This window comes from Mixophyes fleayi, chromosome 5 (genome assembly GCF_038048845.1).
Source record: "Mixophyes fleayi isolate aMixFle1 chromosome 5, aMixFle1.hap1, whole genome shotgun sequence".
Classification (NCBI taxonomy): Eukaryota; Metazoa; Chordata; class Amphibia; order Anura; family Limnodynastidae; genus Mixophyes; species Mixophyes fleayi.
This window is the reverse complement of record NC_134406.1, coordinates 252,110,825-252,129,728: the sequence shown is the minus strand read 5'-3', so window position 1 is coordinate 252,129,728 and position 18,904 is coordinate 252,110,825. Positions and strand designations below refer to the sequence as shown.

The 18,904-nt window shown below is 37.2% G+C and overlaps 1 protein-coding gene across 10 annotated transcripts in view; it reads left to right on the top strand.

Moving 5' to 3' along the window:
- UBR5 (ubiquitin protein ligase E3 component n-recognin 5) overlaps positions 1-18,904 on the top strand; it is a 61,931-nt gene that overhangs the window by 3,759 nt on the left and 39,268 nt on the right. For 5 of the 10 annotated variants that reach the window (XM_075213903.1, XM_075213905.1, XM_075213907.1 and 2 more), the window contains exons 2-14: positions 7,550-7,594; positions 8,149-8,230; positions 8,327-8,403; positions 10,741-10,860; positions 11,280-11,469; positions 12,604-12,763; positions 13,003-13,152; positions 14,086-14,297; positions 14,835-14,951; positions 15,326-15,436; positions 15,876-16,030; positions 16,745-16,862; positions 18,707-18,793. In XM_075213903.1, the coding sequence (XP_075070004.1) occupies positions 7,550-7,594; positions 8,149-8,230; positions 8,327-8,403; positions 10,741-10,860; positions 11,280-11,469; positions 12,604-12,763; positions 13,003-13,152; positions 14,086-14,297; positions 14,835-14,951; positions 15,326-15,436; positions 15,876-16,030; positions 16,745-16,862; positions 18,707-18,793 (1,624 nt within the window). The remainder of the gene's footprint in view (positions 1-7,549; positions 7,595-8,148; positions 8,231-8,326; positions 8,404-10,740; positions 10,861-11,279; positions 11,470-12,603; positions 12,764-13,002; positions 13,153-14,085; positions 14,298-14,834; positions 14,952-15,325; positions 15,437-15,875; positions 16,031-16,744; positions 16,863-18,706; positions 18,794-18,904) is intronic. The other 5 variants (XM_075213904.1, XM_075213906.1, XM_075213911.1 and 2 more) reach the window with 5 other exon arrangements.

Here is an 18,904-nt window from a genome sequence, read left to right as displayed (position 1 = left end):
AGATGCCTTTATATTCCAGCGTGGGGGTGCACATTGTGGACTCATTCATAATCAATCTTGGATATTCATTGCCTTTGTATCAGAATAATAGCTCCGTATATTGTAATAATAGTACCACAGGGATTGACGACCTTATAATTACATGGTAGCAATTTGGTTTAAGTAAATCTTATAACAGTGTGTCATATATGTATGACACAAACACACAAATATCTCTCAAGGTGCGTGATTCTAATTTAGTACTGGAAAATCTGTAATATATTCTGCTTAGTCACTTAAATATTTCCCCTAAACATTAATGTGCTTGAAATCCATTTGTTTTGAAATTCTTATTCTACTATTTCCATATGGAACTTTTATTGTTTATATTCTATTGGTGGCTTTTATGTCTTTCATTCCCTGCAACTTAAGTTATTGTTTGTATTTGTGATAGAACAGTACAGTTCACTTGTTGACTGCAATACATTATATCAGTGTTACATTTCAAAGCATTGATTAGTAACGTTAGGTTCACAGTGATATTATTGGTTAGTGGTATCTAATGACTTCTATAGGGGTAGCGAGGATAACAGGATGGAAGGCAGTTACATATTACACCATAATTATCAGCCAGTCTGACAAGTTGATAATTCATATTTGATGTTCTCCCATGCCTGGGGCACATAGATTGCATTTGTTGTTGTCATGTGATGTCTCTACCTGTTTTTGTTATAAACCTTTGTCCTCTAGTGTAACTTCTGTTTACTTAAATGTATTGTTGTCTTTAGGTCTGGATGGCAGAGTAGAAAACACTTTTTCTTTATTTGCGAAAAGTTTCGGTATATGAAATGGCTCCTAATTGATTTGATTGTCTTCTGTGACCCCCCCCCCTTCCTCCCCCAACAAACAAACCAAACAAAATGCATGTGAATAGATATGAATGCCACATGCATACTCTGGTTCTCAAGTTACACGTGCCCTAAAAATTTCTTTATTCACAAATTTTCAAGAATAGTACTGTCCTTCAGGAAGGGGTGGATGAATTACAAATTCCTCCAAATATAGATTATTAAATATAGGGTTTTTCTTTCTGCTTTCATTGGTAATTGTTTAGAAGATACATTGCTTTCCAGTTTAAACAAAGTGTGAGCTAATTATATTTCAGGAACATGAATCCTTAGACAGAAATATGGTGTTTAAAATACATGGTCAAGTAATGTAACATGGAAGCTGCTCAGCCTCTTGTCTGTCACAAGTTTTTGCATTGACCTGGTAACATAATTTCGAGCTGCCTTGTCACGTGTCAGTTGGAGAAGGCCCAACCTCATGGGATGCAGTTGTTACCAGTCTCTGCAGGGTCTTAAATCGCAGTCTTTGCATCATACTCTGAACTGTAGAGACGTGTATAATTGGCCTTGTGTTTTTAACTTCTCGCATACTCTGCTTTAGTGTTGTGTAAGTTGTTTTTATTTTTTGTAGCTTTTATGTAATTTGTTATAGACATACATGAAGTCAAATGACAATTCATTCATTATGAAAATGTGGCTGTTTGAGCTTTTTCAACTGCATGTTAGCTACATATATACACACGTGTCCCTATAGTGAGTAAGAACTGGTACTTTCATGTCTCATCACTTTACAGTTGAACACGCAGCGAGTACAATATTTGCTAGGTTTTGTGGCCTCTTGTCTTAAACCAAAATAACCTTGCTGGTGTGCTTTTCTTGTGAGTGTTTTTAGTAAATGGTAATAACCCCACTATAGCGGGGAGACTGTTTTCTTTCTTTAAAAGAGCAGCAAAGTTTTGATTGGAAATATATAAATGTCTGTGATAGAACAATTTTTTTTTATTTTTTTTTCCCATAACCTCACTGAGGAGGTTCCTTTAACTTAAGATCCCCACTGTTGCCTTCTGGTAACGAGAGGAGCTGTGTCTTTTTGACTGTAGAGTTGTGGATTTGGTGGGATGTTCTAAATAAAGTTTTGTATTGACTGTGGCAACTGATTGGCCACCCAATCAGGTGTCACAGTCATTGTGTGGCTTCTGGCTGAGCAGCTTGAATGCTTAATGTGGGAGAAAATTCTCCATTTAAACCAGTATAAACTTGGATAGCTTGTCTTCGTATGTTGGTCATGTAATGTTTAATGCAATCTAAAGAGAACTTGGCATGCACATCTTACACTTAAATATAATGAAACATTGCAGTTTTATTGTGGGGAAATGTTTTATATTCTGCTTCTCCTATTTAATATATGGTCTATGTAGAAAGCTGTTATTGCCTGGAGATGCAAACTTTGTGGTTCATAAGTGGGCACAACCAAACATAGTGGAAGAGGAGGAACAAAATAACACAACCAGAAGCTTGTTAATCATTACAAAAAATACATTGAAGTTCTCAGCATATTAATATGTTGCTTAGTTAGATTTTTTTTTTTAAACAAATCACTCCAAAGCACTCGTTTATGTAGCAACTGATATTGAAGTACATGTTCTTATTATAAATATGGTGTATGTATGGTCACACGGTGGAGTTGATCAGATAAGTGCCAGTGGACTGTTTGATGAGAATGTGCAACTTAGGGTAACGGACCCTGTATTTAATCAATTTATTAATATGAATCCACCAAGCTTAAATAGAGGAGAATTAAATACTTGGCCAAAACACACAGAAGGAAGCTGTTTGCCGTCTTTATTGCTCATTCAGAAACATTTCAATCTGTCATTTTGGCGAGGGCTGAGGACCAGGCTCATTAATGAACTGCAAGTGCGCTAAGCACATTTCAAGGTATATACTGACTTCACTGTCCTTGGAGATGCACCCATAAAATCAATCTCTGCCAACACTTGCTGTTTGACAGATCCTAATTAATGGGCATTGGCGTCAACATTGATTCAGTCTTTGCTATATTTGTGATGCTTTTGATTATTATTACAATAGAAATTCTTTTTTTTTTTATTGTTTTTGCAAAGGTGCAAAGTGGATTTCTGCCACCTCTTACCCAGCTGGAGAATTTGAGTCTTTTAGTACATCTGTTCACAAACAGGATATCTTCTCCACTGCTGCCTGCTGTTTAAATAACCCTGACCCACAAAGTGAAATATGATCTACTTATGTGCAAAAATGGGCACACTTGTGTGGAGGCTTAGGGCTAGATTTACTAAGCTGTGGGGTTGAAAAAGTGGGGATGTTGCCTATAGCAACCAATCAGATTCTAGCTATCATCTTGTAGAAGGTACTAAATAAATGAAAGCTAGAATCTGATTGGTTGCTATAGGCAACATCCCCACTTTTTCAAACCCGCAGCTTAGTAAATCTAGCCCTTAGTCTGTTAAATACTGTTCTGCTACTGTCACATATCATCCCACTGTTATGGTCGTTAATGCAGTTTGCTTTGGCTGTTTGTATGTTGGCATTAGCGATGGTTGCAATTGGCAGGTATTTGTGTGACTAGTGGTCTTTTTATATAATTTAAAAGGGCATATCTAAAATTGTCTACCTGTATTTGCTTAGTGTTCCAATTTAGTATTCTGTGGCAACATGTTATCTAATTTGGTATCTGTAAAATTAATTAAGGAAGATGTGCATCCTTTAAATCTCAATACTTTCCACAATGTTATGTGCCTTGGCTACCTGGCTGCAGCGTTTGTCAGCCTTGAGCTAAACGCAAAAGTTTGGTAGAGGTGGTAAATTAAAACAATTGTCGGTATAGAATAATAAAATCAGACATAGAGAAATGAGTCACAAATTGTTGTAGAGCAGTGTGCAATGCCTGAAGAAATAGGAGTGTTGTTGATATTGTTCTATTAGTATACTAAAGCAGTGTACCCACATTATATCAACTGTTGTCTTGTAGCATATTAGCAACAGTGTCCCCTGCTATCAACCAGTACCTTCACAGCATATAAGCAGCAGAGTTCCATTTATACAAGCTACACACCAGTCATGTGATGAGCAACTCACTGATGTGTCGGTGTGACTCACTAAAAGAAGGCTTGAGGTCCCATTTCCTAACTCCTTCCATTTATTACTAAATGTCTTCCCTATCTAATATGACTGTCCCTATTTCCTGCTGAGCTCCCTTTGGACCTGCAAAATACGCCACCATCTTTTTGATGGAAGCGATTGATGCATGGACATTCATTATACTCTTGAAACTTGCACCTATGCTCACTCTTCTGTAACCGTATTCTCTTGATCGCCAAATCAAATGAGACAGATCACTTGAGATGAGACCGCAGCTCTGAGCCCTGCTGGATTGGCTGCTTATAATGCAAGGTAGGACACCTCCTAAACAATGCAGTGAGGAACGACGAGGTCACTTTAAGCTGCAAACTTTATCCCAATCTGATGCCTAGTATTTGTCAAAGCCAAAATAAATTCTCTATAATACATACATACATACATACATACATACATACATACATACATACATAAACCTAAAACAAACAAAAAAAACAGTCACATATACTAGTTGTTTATAGGATTCAGTCCTCAAACTGTTTCTATAGTAGTGTTTGAGATATTGTAGCCTGGCTGGAGACCACTAATGAGCACACATAAATAGTAAGTGCTATATAAAAGTCATAAAACTGCACCAAATAAATTTAATGTTTTAACTTTCTCTGGGATACAAAATAAAACAAACTACAGCACAAACAAGTTGACTGAAGGAGAGAGATATGTAGAGTGTGCGCGTGCATTAGGCTGGTTAATTAGGCTGTATAATATGTTTAATTTATAACCTAATACAAATCCCTAAGAATGGGAAAAAAAGCCAGTGGGTGCTAGGCCTAAAATTGTGTAGATGTCTATCAAATGGCTTTAGCTGCAAGTGTGGGTGGATATCTGTCATTACACTTAATATTTAGCAAAGTGAGGGAAATACTGCCATTATGAAAATGTTTTTTTTTTTTTTTCCAGTTAAGTATAAATAAGTTATTTCTTACTGACAAGACTGCCCACTGGGCTGTTTCCCCCATAGGTTCTGTGTGCGTCATCCGTTCTACTCCCAACAATCACATTTCTTCCTCATAGATTAGTAATGTCTGTTTTCATGGAATGTTTCTCATTGCACACTGAGCTAGTTCTTGTATTATAATATATTGTTTTCACTTCATGCAACTCCTGTTTTGGAAGATGAGACATCTGCAAATATTTAATACATCGGTCCCACTGTTTTAATAATTTCAAATACTGGATCTCGTTCTCATGAAAGTATTTTGATGCTAAACACAGCAGCACCCACTGAATGGGACTGAGCATAAAATAGTTTTTGTTTGTTTTTTAAATAAAACAAAAAAGGCTGCCTGTCCTCTTCTTAACCATACAAAATCTAGAGAGGTGCCGGGTGAGATTCACACGCTTGTCAACAAGGTGCATACGGTTAAAGTTACCTCTGATTTTACTGGTTGAATGTCTATCCAATCCGGTGCTGCTTTCAGTGCATTCTCCCCATTGATATCCGCCTGCATTTTACCCCTGGTCATCCTTGCAGGGCTTAGATAGTGGCATCTCCTGCTGTTTCAGCTGTGATTGTAAGGAAAGACGTTCCACTGGACAGCTTAGGGGAGACGCTGTATCTTAAGTGGTATTTATACCGTATATACCGGTAATCAGTTGTTGGGTTAGATTTGTGTTCAGAAATTCATTGGGTGAGAAATACTTCACGAAAAATGCACTTGACCACTTTATTGTTTTCAAAAAGGAACCTAAATGTAAACGCACATTACACTTTTGTGTATTGTAGTTTTGTTATCTGTATGCAACTGAGTATTCTGCATGACACGTGGTTCTTGGGAGGTCAAAAGATGTTGCTCTTTTCACCTCAATGTGTTTAGTGGCAGCACTCTCAAAATAAAGTTAAACTACAAGTGGATATGAGGTTATACAAACCAATGGGTTCCATATTCATTCACATTTTCCTGCGTTGAACGAACGTTCTAAACACTAGTACAGTGTGTTAATTTAGTGCTTGTTGGTATGAGGCCCAACAAAGCCAGTTTTAATCTGTTTTAAGCCAGTGGACTAAAATAAAAGGCACACTGTTCATGTATATTTAGAAGGGTGCACAATTTCTGGTAATCATGACGGCTAAACTTGTAAGGACAACTTTGGCAATATATCTCTGTCCACGCATAACCTGACCATGCATTCTTGTTGCTTGGTGTGATGCCTGAACAGCTGTAAAATGTGCTTCAATCTTATATCACACTGATATCTAGTAGATCTGATTAATATTAATAATGGCTGTGTTGCCAAAGTTCAAAAAGCTAACTTTGCACTATAAAAATGGTCACTAAAACTACACTATATAATGGCAGAATTAATTGAAATGTATGTAGCATTATAATGAATATAATACAAGTGTTTTTAAATCTAGGAGGAATAAATAAAAATGTGGCAACCCATTCATTTTTATTTTTTTTATTTTTAAATTTATCAGACCTAATACCAATATTAAATAAGCTTGAAGCACATTTCCCAGGTGCTGTCTTCTCCTTTTTCCAATGTGCATATGTAGGGATTTTGGAGTTCTGTCCTTATATTGACGGACTGATTAGTGTGGCTTTAGCATATAAAATATCTTATTGTGTTATCTGGAGCACCTAGGTTTTTGTGTTTTTTGTTCTGTAAACAAGTGTGGCATGATTGTCTACAAACCCCGTTGTTTGGTGATTGGTCCAAGCAACTGGCTCTGTAAGCAATTTACTACACGTTGGGGACCACACTTCTATCAGTAACACCCATTAAGGTACTATGCTGAGCCACCAGATCACGCTGAGTGCCTTGGCACTTTCCTATTCTCCATTTTCAGGAGGCTGGTCTCGCAAGCTCTAATAGAACATAATTTTTCCCCAGCGAGACTAAATCCATTCAGACTGTACTGAGCACATGGTCGGCTAGGTTTGTCAGTTATTACTGAAATAAGCACATGTATGGCCAGATTCAGATGGCTGGCTGGTGTAGTAACAATTGAAGCCAGCGCTGTGCTGTGATTTTCTGTCCCTTTAGTATTACCATGGCCTCGGTGGAGGAGTGAATATGTCACTTATAGCTGTTTACTCACACGATCGCCTTGGTTGACTTTTGTATCTTGCTTGGTGAGGTGGTATGATGCAGAATAATTTATAGCTTAACCACTACTACACAAAACATAATTGAGGGTAGTGTCTGATCTATACCTTGTGTCTTCTGTCTCCCCTCAATCCTCCAGATTATTTTATGCTTTAATGTACTCTAATCTCAAATTACTTGCTGGGTATGGTTTTATATTCTCTCTGTATACGAACTACAAAAAATTGTCAATCTCCTTTTTGCCGTGTCATTTTTGGTTCAAACCAGATCTCCAATTATTTCATATAAGTGTAGCGGCCAGTTTCAAAAATATGCTTTGCAAGCATGACTGACAGAAGGTAGAATGATCTCTGCAACATGAATATTGTACTGTACAATCCTCTCCTAATGAGTGCATTGGTAATGTAATAAAGGAACAAATGGTTACTTGGGTGTTTTGGTTTTTTTAAACACATTTTGGTTTTTCAAAATGTTTTTTTATTGTCTTTATCTAGGTTAAGGGAAGTTTCTGAAAAACTGAATAAATACAACTTAAGCAGGTGAGTGGACTTTAGTGTGGATATTGTATTACAAAAGCTAAGTGTGTGATATTAAATAAATGAGTCCTGCAGTTTATAACAATAATATCAAAACTTCCATAGTTTTATTTTTTTTTTCTTTCCCCTTGATACTTTAGTGTGATGCCATTTAGAAATTTGAGTTTTCTAAACCTCTCCCCTCTCCTGATTGCAGTAAATGGGTCAATGTATTGTTTTGTAATATAATGGTGGTGTTAATTTTTTGTGTAGATTGGAATATGTTCCTGTAATCTAAACAGTAATACAAAATTTTTTGTAAATACTTTACATATATTTACATAGTAAAATTAGCAATAGTCAAAATATATCTGGTGAAGATTTTGTTTGAAAGAATATAATTTTAAATGTTTGCTCTGTGCTAAAATAACTCGGACACATTTAAATGCTTAAATGGAATTACTGCACATAACTTAGAAATGTCTTTACTTGCCATTAATGAATGAAAAGAACCTTTTTATATCTTTAGCACAAATATCAAGCCTATGTCTGATGTTGTGTTTTTGTTGTGTGTGTAGTCACCCCCCTCTGAACGTACTGGAACAGACAACCATAAAACAGTGTGTGGTGGGACCGAATCATGCCGCTTTCCTCTTGGAGGTACAGTCTCCATATACTAGTTACGCTTCTGCATTTGTGTGCTTAAGTTCCAGTCACTTTATTGCTGATTTTATAATGTTTTTTGTTGTACATTAGGATGGCAGAGTTTGCAGAATTGGTTTTTTAGTCCAACCAGACAGACTGGAATTGAGTAAACCAGAAAATAATGATGGGTAAGACATGTAAAAACCATATAATATATAATACATTTTATGTGTATGTAGCATATCCAGTGCAACTCTTACATTGGCCATGATCTTATAAATCTTCAGAAACATGGCATTCATCTTGAACTAATGCACTTTGAAGGCCAAAAATGTTTATACTTGAACTATTTTTGGTTCCTTTTAATCTTTTATCAGCCTAGTTTTGAATGTTCTAATAGTTTGTAAACCATTGTGGTTCAAAGTAGCTTTGTATAACAGATATGTTTTACTTAATCTTCCATTTTATGTCATTGTCAAGTTTGAGTGTTTATTTTAATCCTGTGCTGGAGAACAATACCTAGCTGTTTATCACCAATTACCTCTGGTTAACAATTCATTTAATTATACAGAGGCTTGTGTTTAAAGAGAGAGAAAATCTACATTAGGATTTTTATATGTATATCAAAGTCTGTATTATTGTTTTAAACAACGTATTCAAATATACTGAATGAAGCCTGTCCAAGCGTGCTGTCTGTCCTTTAGAGAAAACAGAAAAGCACTACCCTCCAAAGCAGTGTCTATTTATACTATACTGGCGTCTCCAGTTTAAAATAAATACAGAATATTGGTTGCTTTCTATAGTAGGGTCTTGGCAAAATTAACTGACACTTTTCCTTTATCATTTGAACTTTTTGTCTAGAATGTGTTTGTTTGATTTCAGACACTAACCACAAGTGTATTTCAATTTGGTGTTTATAGACATTGTGATTTGTAGTGAGTGTGTGTGTGTGTGTGTGTTTTTTTTTTTTTGTTTTGTTTTTTCCCCCGAAATTTAGAATGGAACAAATTAGACAAATCTACAAACTTACGGCATTTTGTGTGTGTGTGTGGGGGGGGGGGGGGGTTGTGTATGAGAACAATAAGTTTCTCCCAAAGAGTGATGTCAGGTGGCTGTTTTAGAATGTTGTGATTTTCTGGCCAGGAAACTGCAGCGCTCTAAAGCTGTGATGCACTTTCAGCATATGGTAAATGCTCTGATTTACACACACTGGCAAATACTTGTTTTTTGAGGATGAAGAAAGGTGAAATGCATGCCTGAAATATATTGTTGGGTATTCCAATTATTTTTAATGGGAAGAGATAGCAAAACATACCTATTTATCAAGACAAAAGTTAAATTTTATTAAAAATATAATGAACCGTAACTGTTTATATAGGGGGTTTGACCCTGCCCCCCTGCCACCTAGTTCCTAATGCTCATTTCTTTAAGGTAAACATTCTTAACCATGTTCTTTCTTCTGACCAATTATTCAAACCTATCTGTGTGGACCTTGTATGTTCTCCTCGTATTTGTCTGGGTTTCCTCCCATGCTCCAAAAACATACTAGTAGGTTAATTGGCTGCTATCAAATTGACCCTAGTCTGTGTGGTGTTAGGGAATTTAGACTGTAAGATCCAATGGGGCATGGACTAAATAGGAAAAATATGTTTTAAGGTGGCTCTACCCTTTAATGATTCTCAGCTTTGAACAATAAATCTTTTAAAGTAGTAGGGACTGTGCTTTGTGGGAGACATAACGGCACTATATCACGCCTATATCTCCTTCTATACTAATTAGATCAGGATAAAGTAAGAAGTTCTTTGCCTTCAGTTTTAAGATCAATGAAGGCAGGGTCTTATTTGAAAGTGGGTATATGCAAAAAAAAATTCCCATACTGCCTCATCCACTGTGGTTAAAAAAACAATGATTAAAAATTAGTTTCTTACTATGTAAATAGAAAAAAATCATTTAATGCATGTAGTAGCTATGGACCTTCTCGAACATGGGAAAGACAGTGGTCTGATAAGTCACTTATATAAGACTCTGCTATGGCTATTGAGTATAAAGCTTATTTCTAGAGAAAATAAGTTTACATTATTATACCACAGATATACTTTCAGTTAAGGCTTATAAGTCTTTTAATCTGACTTAATAGCAGCATAATTGTACATCAGTGGGCCCCTTTCTGAGAGAACTGAGAACCCATTAGGATTGTTGTTGTTGTGAGTATGCAGCTGTTAAAAGAAGCAGGTTCTGCAGTGTAACAATTAGGACACAGTCACCACAGTTCCCAAGGGTGTTGCTTAGGCTTATATGTTGCCAGACTAAGTCCTTGAGCGTTTGTAACTGGGATGCCAGGCCTTAAAGGATAACTCCACCCCAAAATTAAAAACACACTAACTGTTTTGGGGGGCTGAAGTATAATTTGTGATTTTGCTGCTGAAGAAATGACTTCAGTTTTGGGTGGAATTGTTTAACAAACCAGGTGGTGGAATATTTCTTCGTTTTATTTTTTTTACTGATATGCCCTCTCTTGTTTTCAGTTCAAAGTTGAACAGTGGCTCAGGGGCAGGAAGGACATCCAGGCCAGGCAGGACTAGTGACTCTCCCTGGTTTTTGTCTGGCTCTGAGACTCTGGGCAGACTGGCAGGCAACACCCTTGGGTAAGTTATAATAGGGTTAAAGCTGAATATATTTTTGTTTCAGTGTGTTCAAGATGTATAGGAAACTTGGCAGACCCTATAAACTTGTCCTGCCCTCTGCAATTGTGCTACACAGTTGTCTTCTCTTTCTATATAATTTTGGTACAGTTTTTTTTTTTTTGTACAGATATACTGGTAAATCATTTGATTGTTATGTCTGCAGTGTTCATTGACATTTAGGTTTAATAAGTTTTGTTTCATTACAATGTAGGGAAGTGAAATCTGTCATTACACATATTCAAAACTGTTTCCTTGACGATATATTAACCCTTGCACACCTGAAAAGTACATATAGTACAATCGATTTTTTTTGAATGCTTTAAAATAATATATAGTTAAGTTTTAAAGTATTTCTGTATTCTTTGCATTGATTTTTTTAGCAGTCGTTGGAGTTCAGGTGTGGGTGGAAGTGGAGGTGGATCCTCCGGTCGATCATCAGCTGGTGCTCGAGACTCTCGTAGGCAAACACGAGTAATTCGCACTGGAAGGGACAGGGGCTCTGGACTCCTGGGTAGTCAGCCGCAGCCTGTGATTCCAGCTTCGGTTATACCAGAAGAACTCATATCACAGGTAATCTCGTCATGTTTGGTAAAATATCCATATGTGATTTTATAGTGTGTGTATACATACTGACATTGTGCGCCAAGATTCTCTCTTCACATAGAACTGCCATCTAATGCTGTTATCAGTTTAGAATGTTTGCAGTGGAAGTCTGAATAGCTTCTTTGTTTTATGTGGTTTGCAACAGGAAACCTGCTTAATGGTTAAAATGTTCCTTGTTTAGGACACATTTATGTTGGAATCCTTGGTTAGCCAATGTTGGCAGCTGTCATTTGTTATACTGTACAGTCATAGGTCTATAAATGTGTATTTGGAAAATTGGATGCCAGGCTTGTGGAATATGTGTACTTTGGTCTGAGAACTGGGAATAATTTTATTTAGACTTGTGATTGGAATTACCTTTTTAAGGTAAAGAAATAATAATGTTGGGATATGTAAATACTAACCTAACACTACATGATCACAGACAGGGTTCACTTGCACATGAATAGGGTACAATGTTCTGTGTAGCATGGTTGTTGATGCCACGAGGATCTGTTTATTTTATGGATAATGTAATGAACATCCAGCACAATGCCAGTTTCTCAGATCAGTAATGTACAATGTTAATTTACTATATCTCCTTTCATTTCCAAACCCTTTTTTCTTTCTCATCACGTTTTAGATAACTTTCTGTTTTATGTAGAATAATTTTCTAGTGGCTTCTTTTGTGCTCTGTTAGTTGTACACAACATCCACATTAACAGGTGTCCTTGGATAGTGAAAAAGAAGTTGGAATCACATGACCTTTTCTGGGTGATTAGTATCAAATGGGTGGTTTTTCTGACAATCATCCTCAGTGTTACCACTAACTGTCGCTGAGGTTTACAAAACGGGAATATATCCTTAAATGTTCTGTAAAATGTGCCAGGTGTTATAGTGCAAGAGTTGTCTGCTTGAAACCCTTAATTTGGAAATAAAATCTAAACTGCGTTTACATATGATTGCTAAGCTTTGTTGTCAAAATAAGCTCTCTGTCTAGTTCATGTTTAGGGCAAAATAGAATTCCACAAACCATCACACGGCTACCCTGAGTGTGCAAGTTCTCTGTGCCTTAATGATGTTGGTCTTGCTCTCGCCCAATCCTTTTTCTGTGTCCTACAGGCCCAGGTTGTCCTTCAAGGAAAGTCTCGAAGTGTTATAATAAGAGAACTCCAGAGAACAAATCTTGATGTGAACCTGGCGGTAAACAATCTCCTGAGCCGGGATGATGAAGACGGGGATGACGGAGACGACACAGCCAGCGAATCCTACCTGCCAGGAGGTTAGTGTTGGCTTCCTTGGCCCACCGATTACACACTATGAGAGGTGGTCTTAGTTTCTGAAACCTAATCTTAATTGGCATTTAAAAGCCTTTGAAAGCTCAATCACAATATATGTACACGTTTTATGATTGGATGTGTGGCCTCGGTTGAAGGGTTGTTAGTGACTGTAGTGAAATGTCTCATGGCATTCTGTTTTCATATTTTGCTTAATGAAGGCTTGTGATCCTTGTGTTTATAGAGGATCTTATGTCACTGCTGGATGCTGACATTCATTCTGCTCACCCAAGTGTCATAATTGATGCTGATGCTATGTTTTCAGAAGATATTAACTACTTTGGTTATCCATCCTTTCGGCGCTCTTCACTTTCCAGGATAGGCTCATCTAGAGGTAATTCTGTGCCTTTGTCGTCTTAGAAATTAGCCATGTTATGTCCTAGTTATTTTTTAGCTTTTCCTTGTGACCTTGTCCACCTATCGTACTAGAGTATATAGGTGCAGCGCCAGAACCTCGTACAGCAGTCAGAAAAGACTCTTATGGCCCAGTTACTCCAAACGTTACAAGGATCATATCTTTGAAGAATACAGTGTAATGTACAAATGCTTTCTGTGGGTGTGCAGAATGTCATGCAAGACCTTTTGGCAATGTTTCATTTTCAAATGGATAGAGCAGAAGTGGGATCATTTATTTGAGATTTGAACTCCTAATCTTAAACTCTGTCCTCCTGTGTCTGGTTACCTTAAATTGGTGCCAGACGGGTCATTCATGAATTCCAACATTCCAGAGAAACCACTCTACTTGCATCTTGATTTCTGGCTTTTTAAACTTTTATTATATGCGTGAAAGTTCCATGGAGCTGGTCCATTTATATATTTTGGCGTCACTGGCCCATTAAGATGTCCTACTGAAAGCACTCCACATTTGTTTATTTAAACTATATATTATAGTTTTTGGCCCTCTTGGTGATTAGAATTGCATTAAACATCCCATTTAGGGCTTAACCATGCTTCTTGTCTAAGCTATTATCATTTTTTGTTTTTCCTTCAAAACCGATAGTAATTCCTTTTAGTTTTGCCCTTGCTGAGCACAGTAGCATATATTTAAAATTTGTAATTAGTTTTGCAGACAGTAGTCAAGATACATCCCGTAGTTGAGACTTTGCTGTAAATACATAGTTATGTGACCCTGCATAATCAAGAAATGGTAGTAATGGAGATCATTTCTGTTGAGCATACATAAGCTTTACTTTCTGCTAGATGAGAAGGGTCTTAAATAGAGATTGGCTTACTTTTATCCCACTGGTGTGACCCAATTGCATACCAGTTCTCCTTCTTCCCTTAGAAAGAGACTCTGAACTGTTACGTGAACGCGAGTCAGTTTTACGCTTGCGTGAGAGAAGGTGGCTTGATGGGGCCTCATTCGATAATGAAAGGGGCTCCACAAGTAAAGAAGGGGAGCCCAGTTTGGACAAGAAGAACACCCCGATACTGAGTCCGGTATCATTAGGAGAAGATCTGCAATGGTGGCCAGAAAAGGTAATTGTTTTTCTTTCAGTTGTCACAGATTGTGTTGATTTGGGACGAATGAGCTCATCCATTAAACAAAATGCTAGTAATTCTGTTTAAAGCAGATTAACTTAAAGTACACTCAAAAAATGTAAGAAACGGCATAAGAAAGTGCCTAATGAAATCCTAAATCTTTATAGCAAAATGAAACTAATTAGCTAATGATTTTGAAGGATGGCAAACAACAAAAAGTTACTATATCTGAATCTGGGGTCAAGACAAACTGTATCCATGTCTTCCCTGTTTGTTAGCTAAGTGTTGTGGTACCTGAAATCTATCTAACAGAATGTGGTTGGATAAATGTTGGAAATGTAAATAAGAAAATATATTGAGCGGAAGTCATTCCTAACACTCAGGTATTCTTCAAGCTTGTGGTTACACCCCACTGCTTCATTCCTTCATCAGTTTATTTCTGGGAGAACAGTAATATTTCTCAGAAGAACATCCTAACAGTACGACTTACACTATAGTGTTTTTGTTTTTTTTGCTCCGTGTTTTTGTGTTTAGGACGGAACCAAATTTATTTCCATTGGAGCCCTATACTCGGAACTAGTTGCTGTGAGCAGTAAGGGAGAGCTGTATCAATGGAAGTGGTTGGAGTCTGAACCATATAGGAATCCACAGGTTTGTAGTTTTAGTTGTATTTTACTTATTTATTTATTTTTTCGGTCAGATATTTTTTTGGGGTGTTATGTACACCTGTATAATTTCCTCCGCACAGCACCCATCTAAACCGTTTCTATATTTCCTTTTAATTTGTGATATGCCCCCCCCTTTTTTTTTTTTTTTTTTTTTATATATATATATATAAATAAGCTATTCCACCACAAGCTCATTCATAACGTGTGTTCAAGTAGTAACTACTATATTCGGTTGAAGGATTCAGTTTATTAGTGGTGGATTGATATATGGCACTTTTATGTGAGCAAACTATATGGCTCATGTTAACCCTTTGTTTTGTTTTTTTGCCTTTTCCCGTCCTTGCTTTTGTTTCCTAGAATCCATTGCTGCGTCATCCAAGAACAACGTTCTTAGGCCTGGCAAATGAGAAAATTGTCCTCCTTTCAGCAAATAGCATACGAGCAACTGTCGCTACAGAAAGCAATAAGGTTTGGACCAGTAGAGATTTGAACTCTATCATATTATTAATATATTATTTATTTTAGTTTATCAAACTTCTAATTAAGTTATAAAGCTAAGATACATTGAAATGAATTAAGTGAATTCACTTTGTAACCTTATTTCAGCAACATTGAGTTCTGCTTTGTATTCCTGAGAGGTTGCACGTGAAACTGATTTTTAGTTTATATTTTTTCCCCCCAACTTCTTTTGAAGCACTTGTCCATTTTATTTATTCAAATGATTCCTTGTGTATATTTGTTTTGATTTTAATTTCTGCCCTTGTAAAGGTCCTTGTAAATGAATGTATGAAAGTTGTCTGTAATTATTACTAATTTTCTGTGTATAACTGTTTACTCAACCCAGAATTTTTTTTCACCTTTTTATATATAAAGCATATTTATTACACTGTGTGTACTTTTGTATTAGGTTGCCACATGGGTTGATGAGACGCTAAGTTCTGTAGCTTCAAAATTAGAACACACAGCCCAAGTGTTCCCTGAGCTCCAGGGGGAGAAGATAGTGTCTCTACACTGCTGTGCTCTGTACACCTGCGCACAATTGGAGAATAATCTCTACTGGTGGTGAGTAGAGCTGTTGTGCGATATCTTAAGCCGGCCGCACCTGCTGCAAATTTTTACAGTTGGCCTGATATTGTAGTATGTCTGACTTCAGAATAAGTTGGTTGATAGAAATGAATTAGATTTTCATTTTACATGTTGCAAAATACAGTAACAGGCCCAGTGTGGCCAAGAGTTTAGATACTTGGGACACTGCTCAGGTAATATCATCTGAACTATTAAGTTGTCAGCGTGGTGAGTCTTTCAGGCAGCTGTAGGACACTGGACATGGTAAGAATGGGAGTGCTCAGATTTTCTTTTTTAAATAAAGTTTTTGTTTTTTTGTTTTTACTCCACAAGTCTTATAGCCAGCATATGTTATACATAGATTTTAGACCTAGCTTTTGACTTTCCTTTTCAAACCTGCTTAAAAGAAACTAAAGCTTTGCATAAGGGATGCACCTAAGGGCTAGAAGCTGCAGTAAAGGTGAGCTGTACGTGATTTCACCTTGGTATTGATTATTATGCAGTTGGAGGTACTTGGTGAAAATGATTGAGTTGTGCGCCAGATGTAGCTGGCAAAACTTGACAAGATGTCTAACAGCTGTTTTTATGCATTTTTTTTATTTTTATCTATTTCACATTACGGGATTGTGAGTGTATCGCTATTACATATGAAGTGATTACGCTGCTTGAGAGCTTGTGAACCTTGTGTGATGGTGCACTGTCTTTCCCTAGGGGAGTTGTTCCTTTCAGCCAGAGGAAAAAAATGCTTGAAAAAGTGCGGGCGAAAAACAAAAAACCTAAATCCAGTGCTGGAATTTCTTCAATGCCAAATATCACGGTTGGTACCCAGGTGAGCATTGTTTTTTTTGTGTACATGAATAATCCATTCTCTTTATGCGCACATCTGTTCTAGAGGACATAGCAGTATAGATGCATTAAAACTTTTCTAGAATGTCTTCACTACTTTTTTTTTTTTTTTTTTTTTTATCTTAAAATGATTACCACTCTGACCAGATTGAATGGGTTGTCCATCTTTGGGCATCAATTCCCCCGGACCACTTAGACTGCAAAGTTTATGTGAAGGCACCGCTGCAGCTTGGATTGCAGGAGGGGTTAATCAGACCAACCCCATTCAGTAGAGCATAATATATATTTTTGCCTTCTGGGGTACACGGGTATCTCAGGGGCATAAGCTTCATCAACAGAGGATGCACTTTAAGAATATAATTTCTTCTCCACCTTTAATGCTATCTTAAACCCTGTGAAGTGCTGCCAGACAGTGCCTTGGACCCAACACAATCTGCCTGATCACTGTTTCTTTGTGTTTTGGGGGAAATAATTTTGTTTCCTGGGTATCTCTGCTTATGTCAGTTGGTCAGTGGTGGTGTTGGCATTCATCCTTCCATCCATTTCTACTGCAGGACAATATTGGCGATATCCTCTATTTATTGGTGTGGTGTACATACTTAGAGCCTGGGTCTATGGATAGGGAAGGTGTTGGGACTCCCAGGTCATGCACTTTGCTTGTGGAGGGGGCAGTATGCTCCTTCACCAGCATCTTGGTATGTTGCGCGCACAGAGTGGCGCAGTGTCTGCTGTGTCCAGTGTGACAATGTCATGATTTAACATGCATTTGTTACTAGTGTTTTAGAGGTCATATCCAGTGCATTTACTTTGAAAAAAATGGAACAAGATATGTTTGGAAGGAAGCAGGTTACCTTTATTATAATACACACTAGTGGATACAGAACATTGGTTTTTTTTTTTTTGTTTTTTTTTTGCTTCATAGACACATTTACATGTTTTGCACTGATGCTACAAGCGCTACTAAAACACTTGATTAACACCAGTGGGCTGGAGGCCTTACTGATGGAGGTAAAGGGATCTAATAACAGCCAATGACAGTCCTGTCTGTGTCCTGATATGGGATAGGCTAATGATAGAGAGAACTAGAATACAGCTGTACTGTTCATATGTATGTACCTTCACCTCTGCTTTTCTTTTTACCCATTGTTACATAATGGGGTACGTGGGCTGAGTCTTTGCTCTGTGGGGAATGTTCTTATCCGGAGGGTGTCCCATTCATTGCTCTAAAATCTAGTAATTACACTAGGCTCCGGATGGGAATGTCTTATAGATGTTCTTTTATTTAATGTGACATTCAGCAGTGCAGGATCTACAAACGTAGATCACCAGGGTGCCTGTTTTGACTGTCATTCCTGTGACATTGTCCTGTCGGTGACCGCATGTTACATTTCCTGGTGACAATGACAGGCTGCTGCTATTGTACAGCTGTGTAATATATACCATCAGAAAGAGGGATTTGTATTCTCCTTGTGCTTTCCTCATTAGCAGAAAAATATAGAAACTGTTATATAGATTATGACTCGGCAGCCATGGCAGTGGTTTAGACCTCCTCCCTGCTTCACATGAGGGGTTTTACTTCACAAATACTGTACCAGTTGTAATAAAAATAAAGATCCATGTTTACGTGAAGAATATGTTTACACATATTACCTGCCTGTCACTCTGCAGTGTTGTAAGTACTAATGGAAGGAGACTGTTCTTTACATAAATGAGCTTCCTCTTCATAGCTCTTACTATGGGAGTTATATAACGACCTTGCATATAACACTGAGGAGAAATAAATGACCAGCCTGCTTTATAACATGTCACCTATTGTATCACTTTCAGGAGAAAATGAAGGCTTATATAAATATACCATTGTTTACACATTACATATTGCCCCTTCACTCTGAGGAGAAAATGGCAGGAAAACAGGTAACCCTCTGATATGGTGTGTCTGACATCTACGTAATGTAGAGTAAATGTCCTGTATGACTACTAATTCTACCTCTCTGGAAGTGCAGTGTATAATGATGTCACCATTAA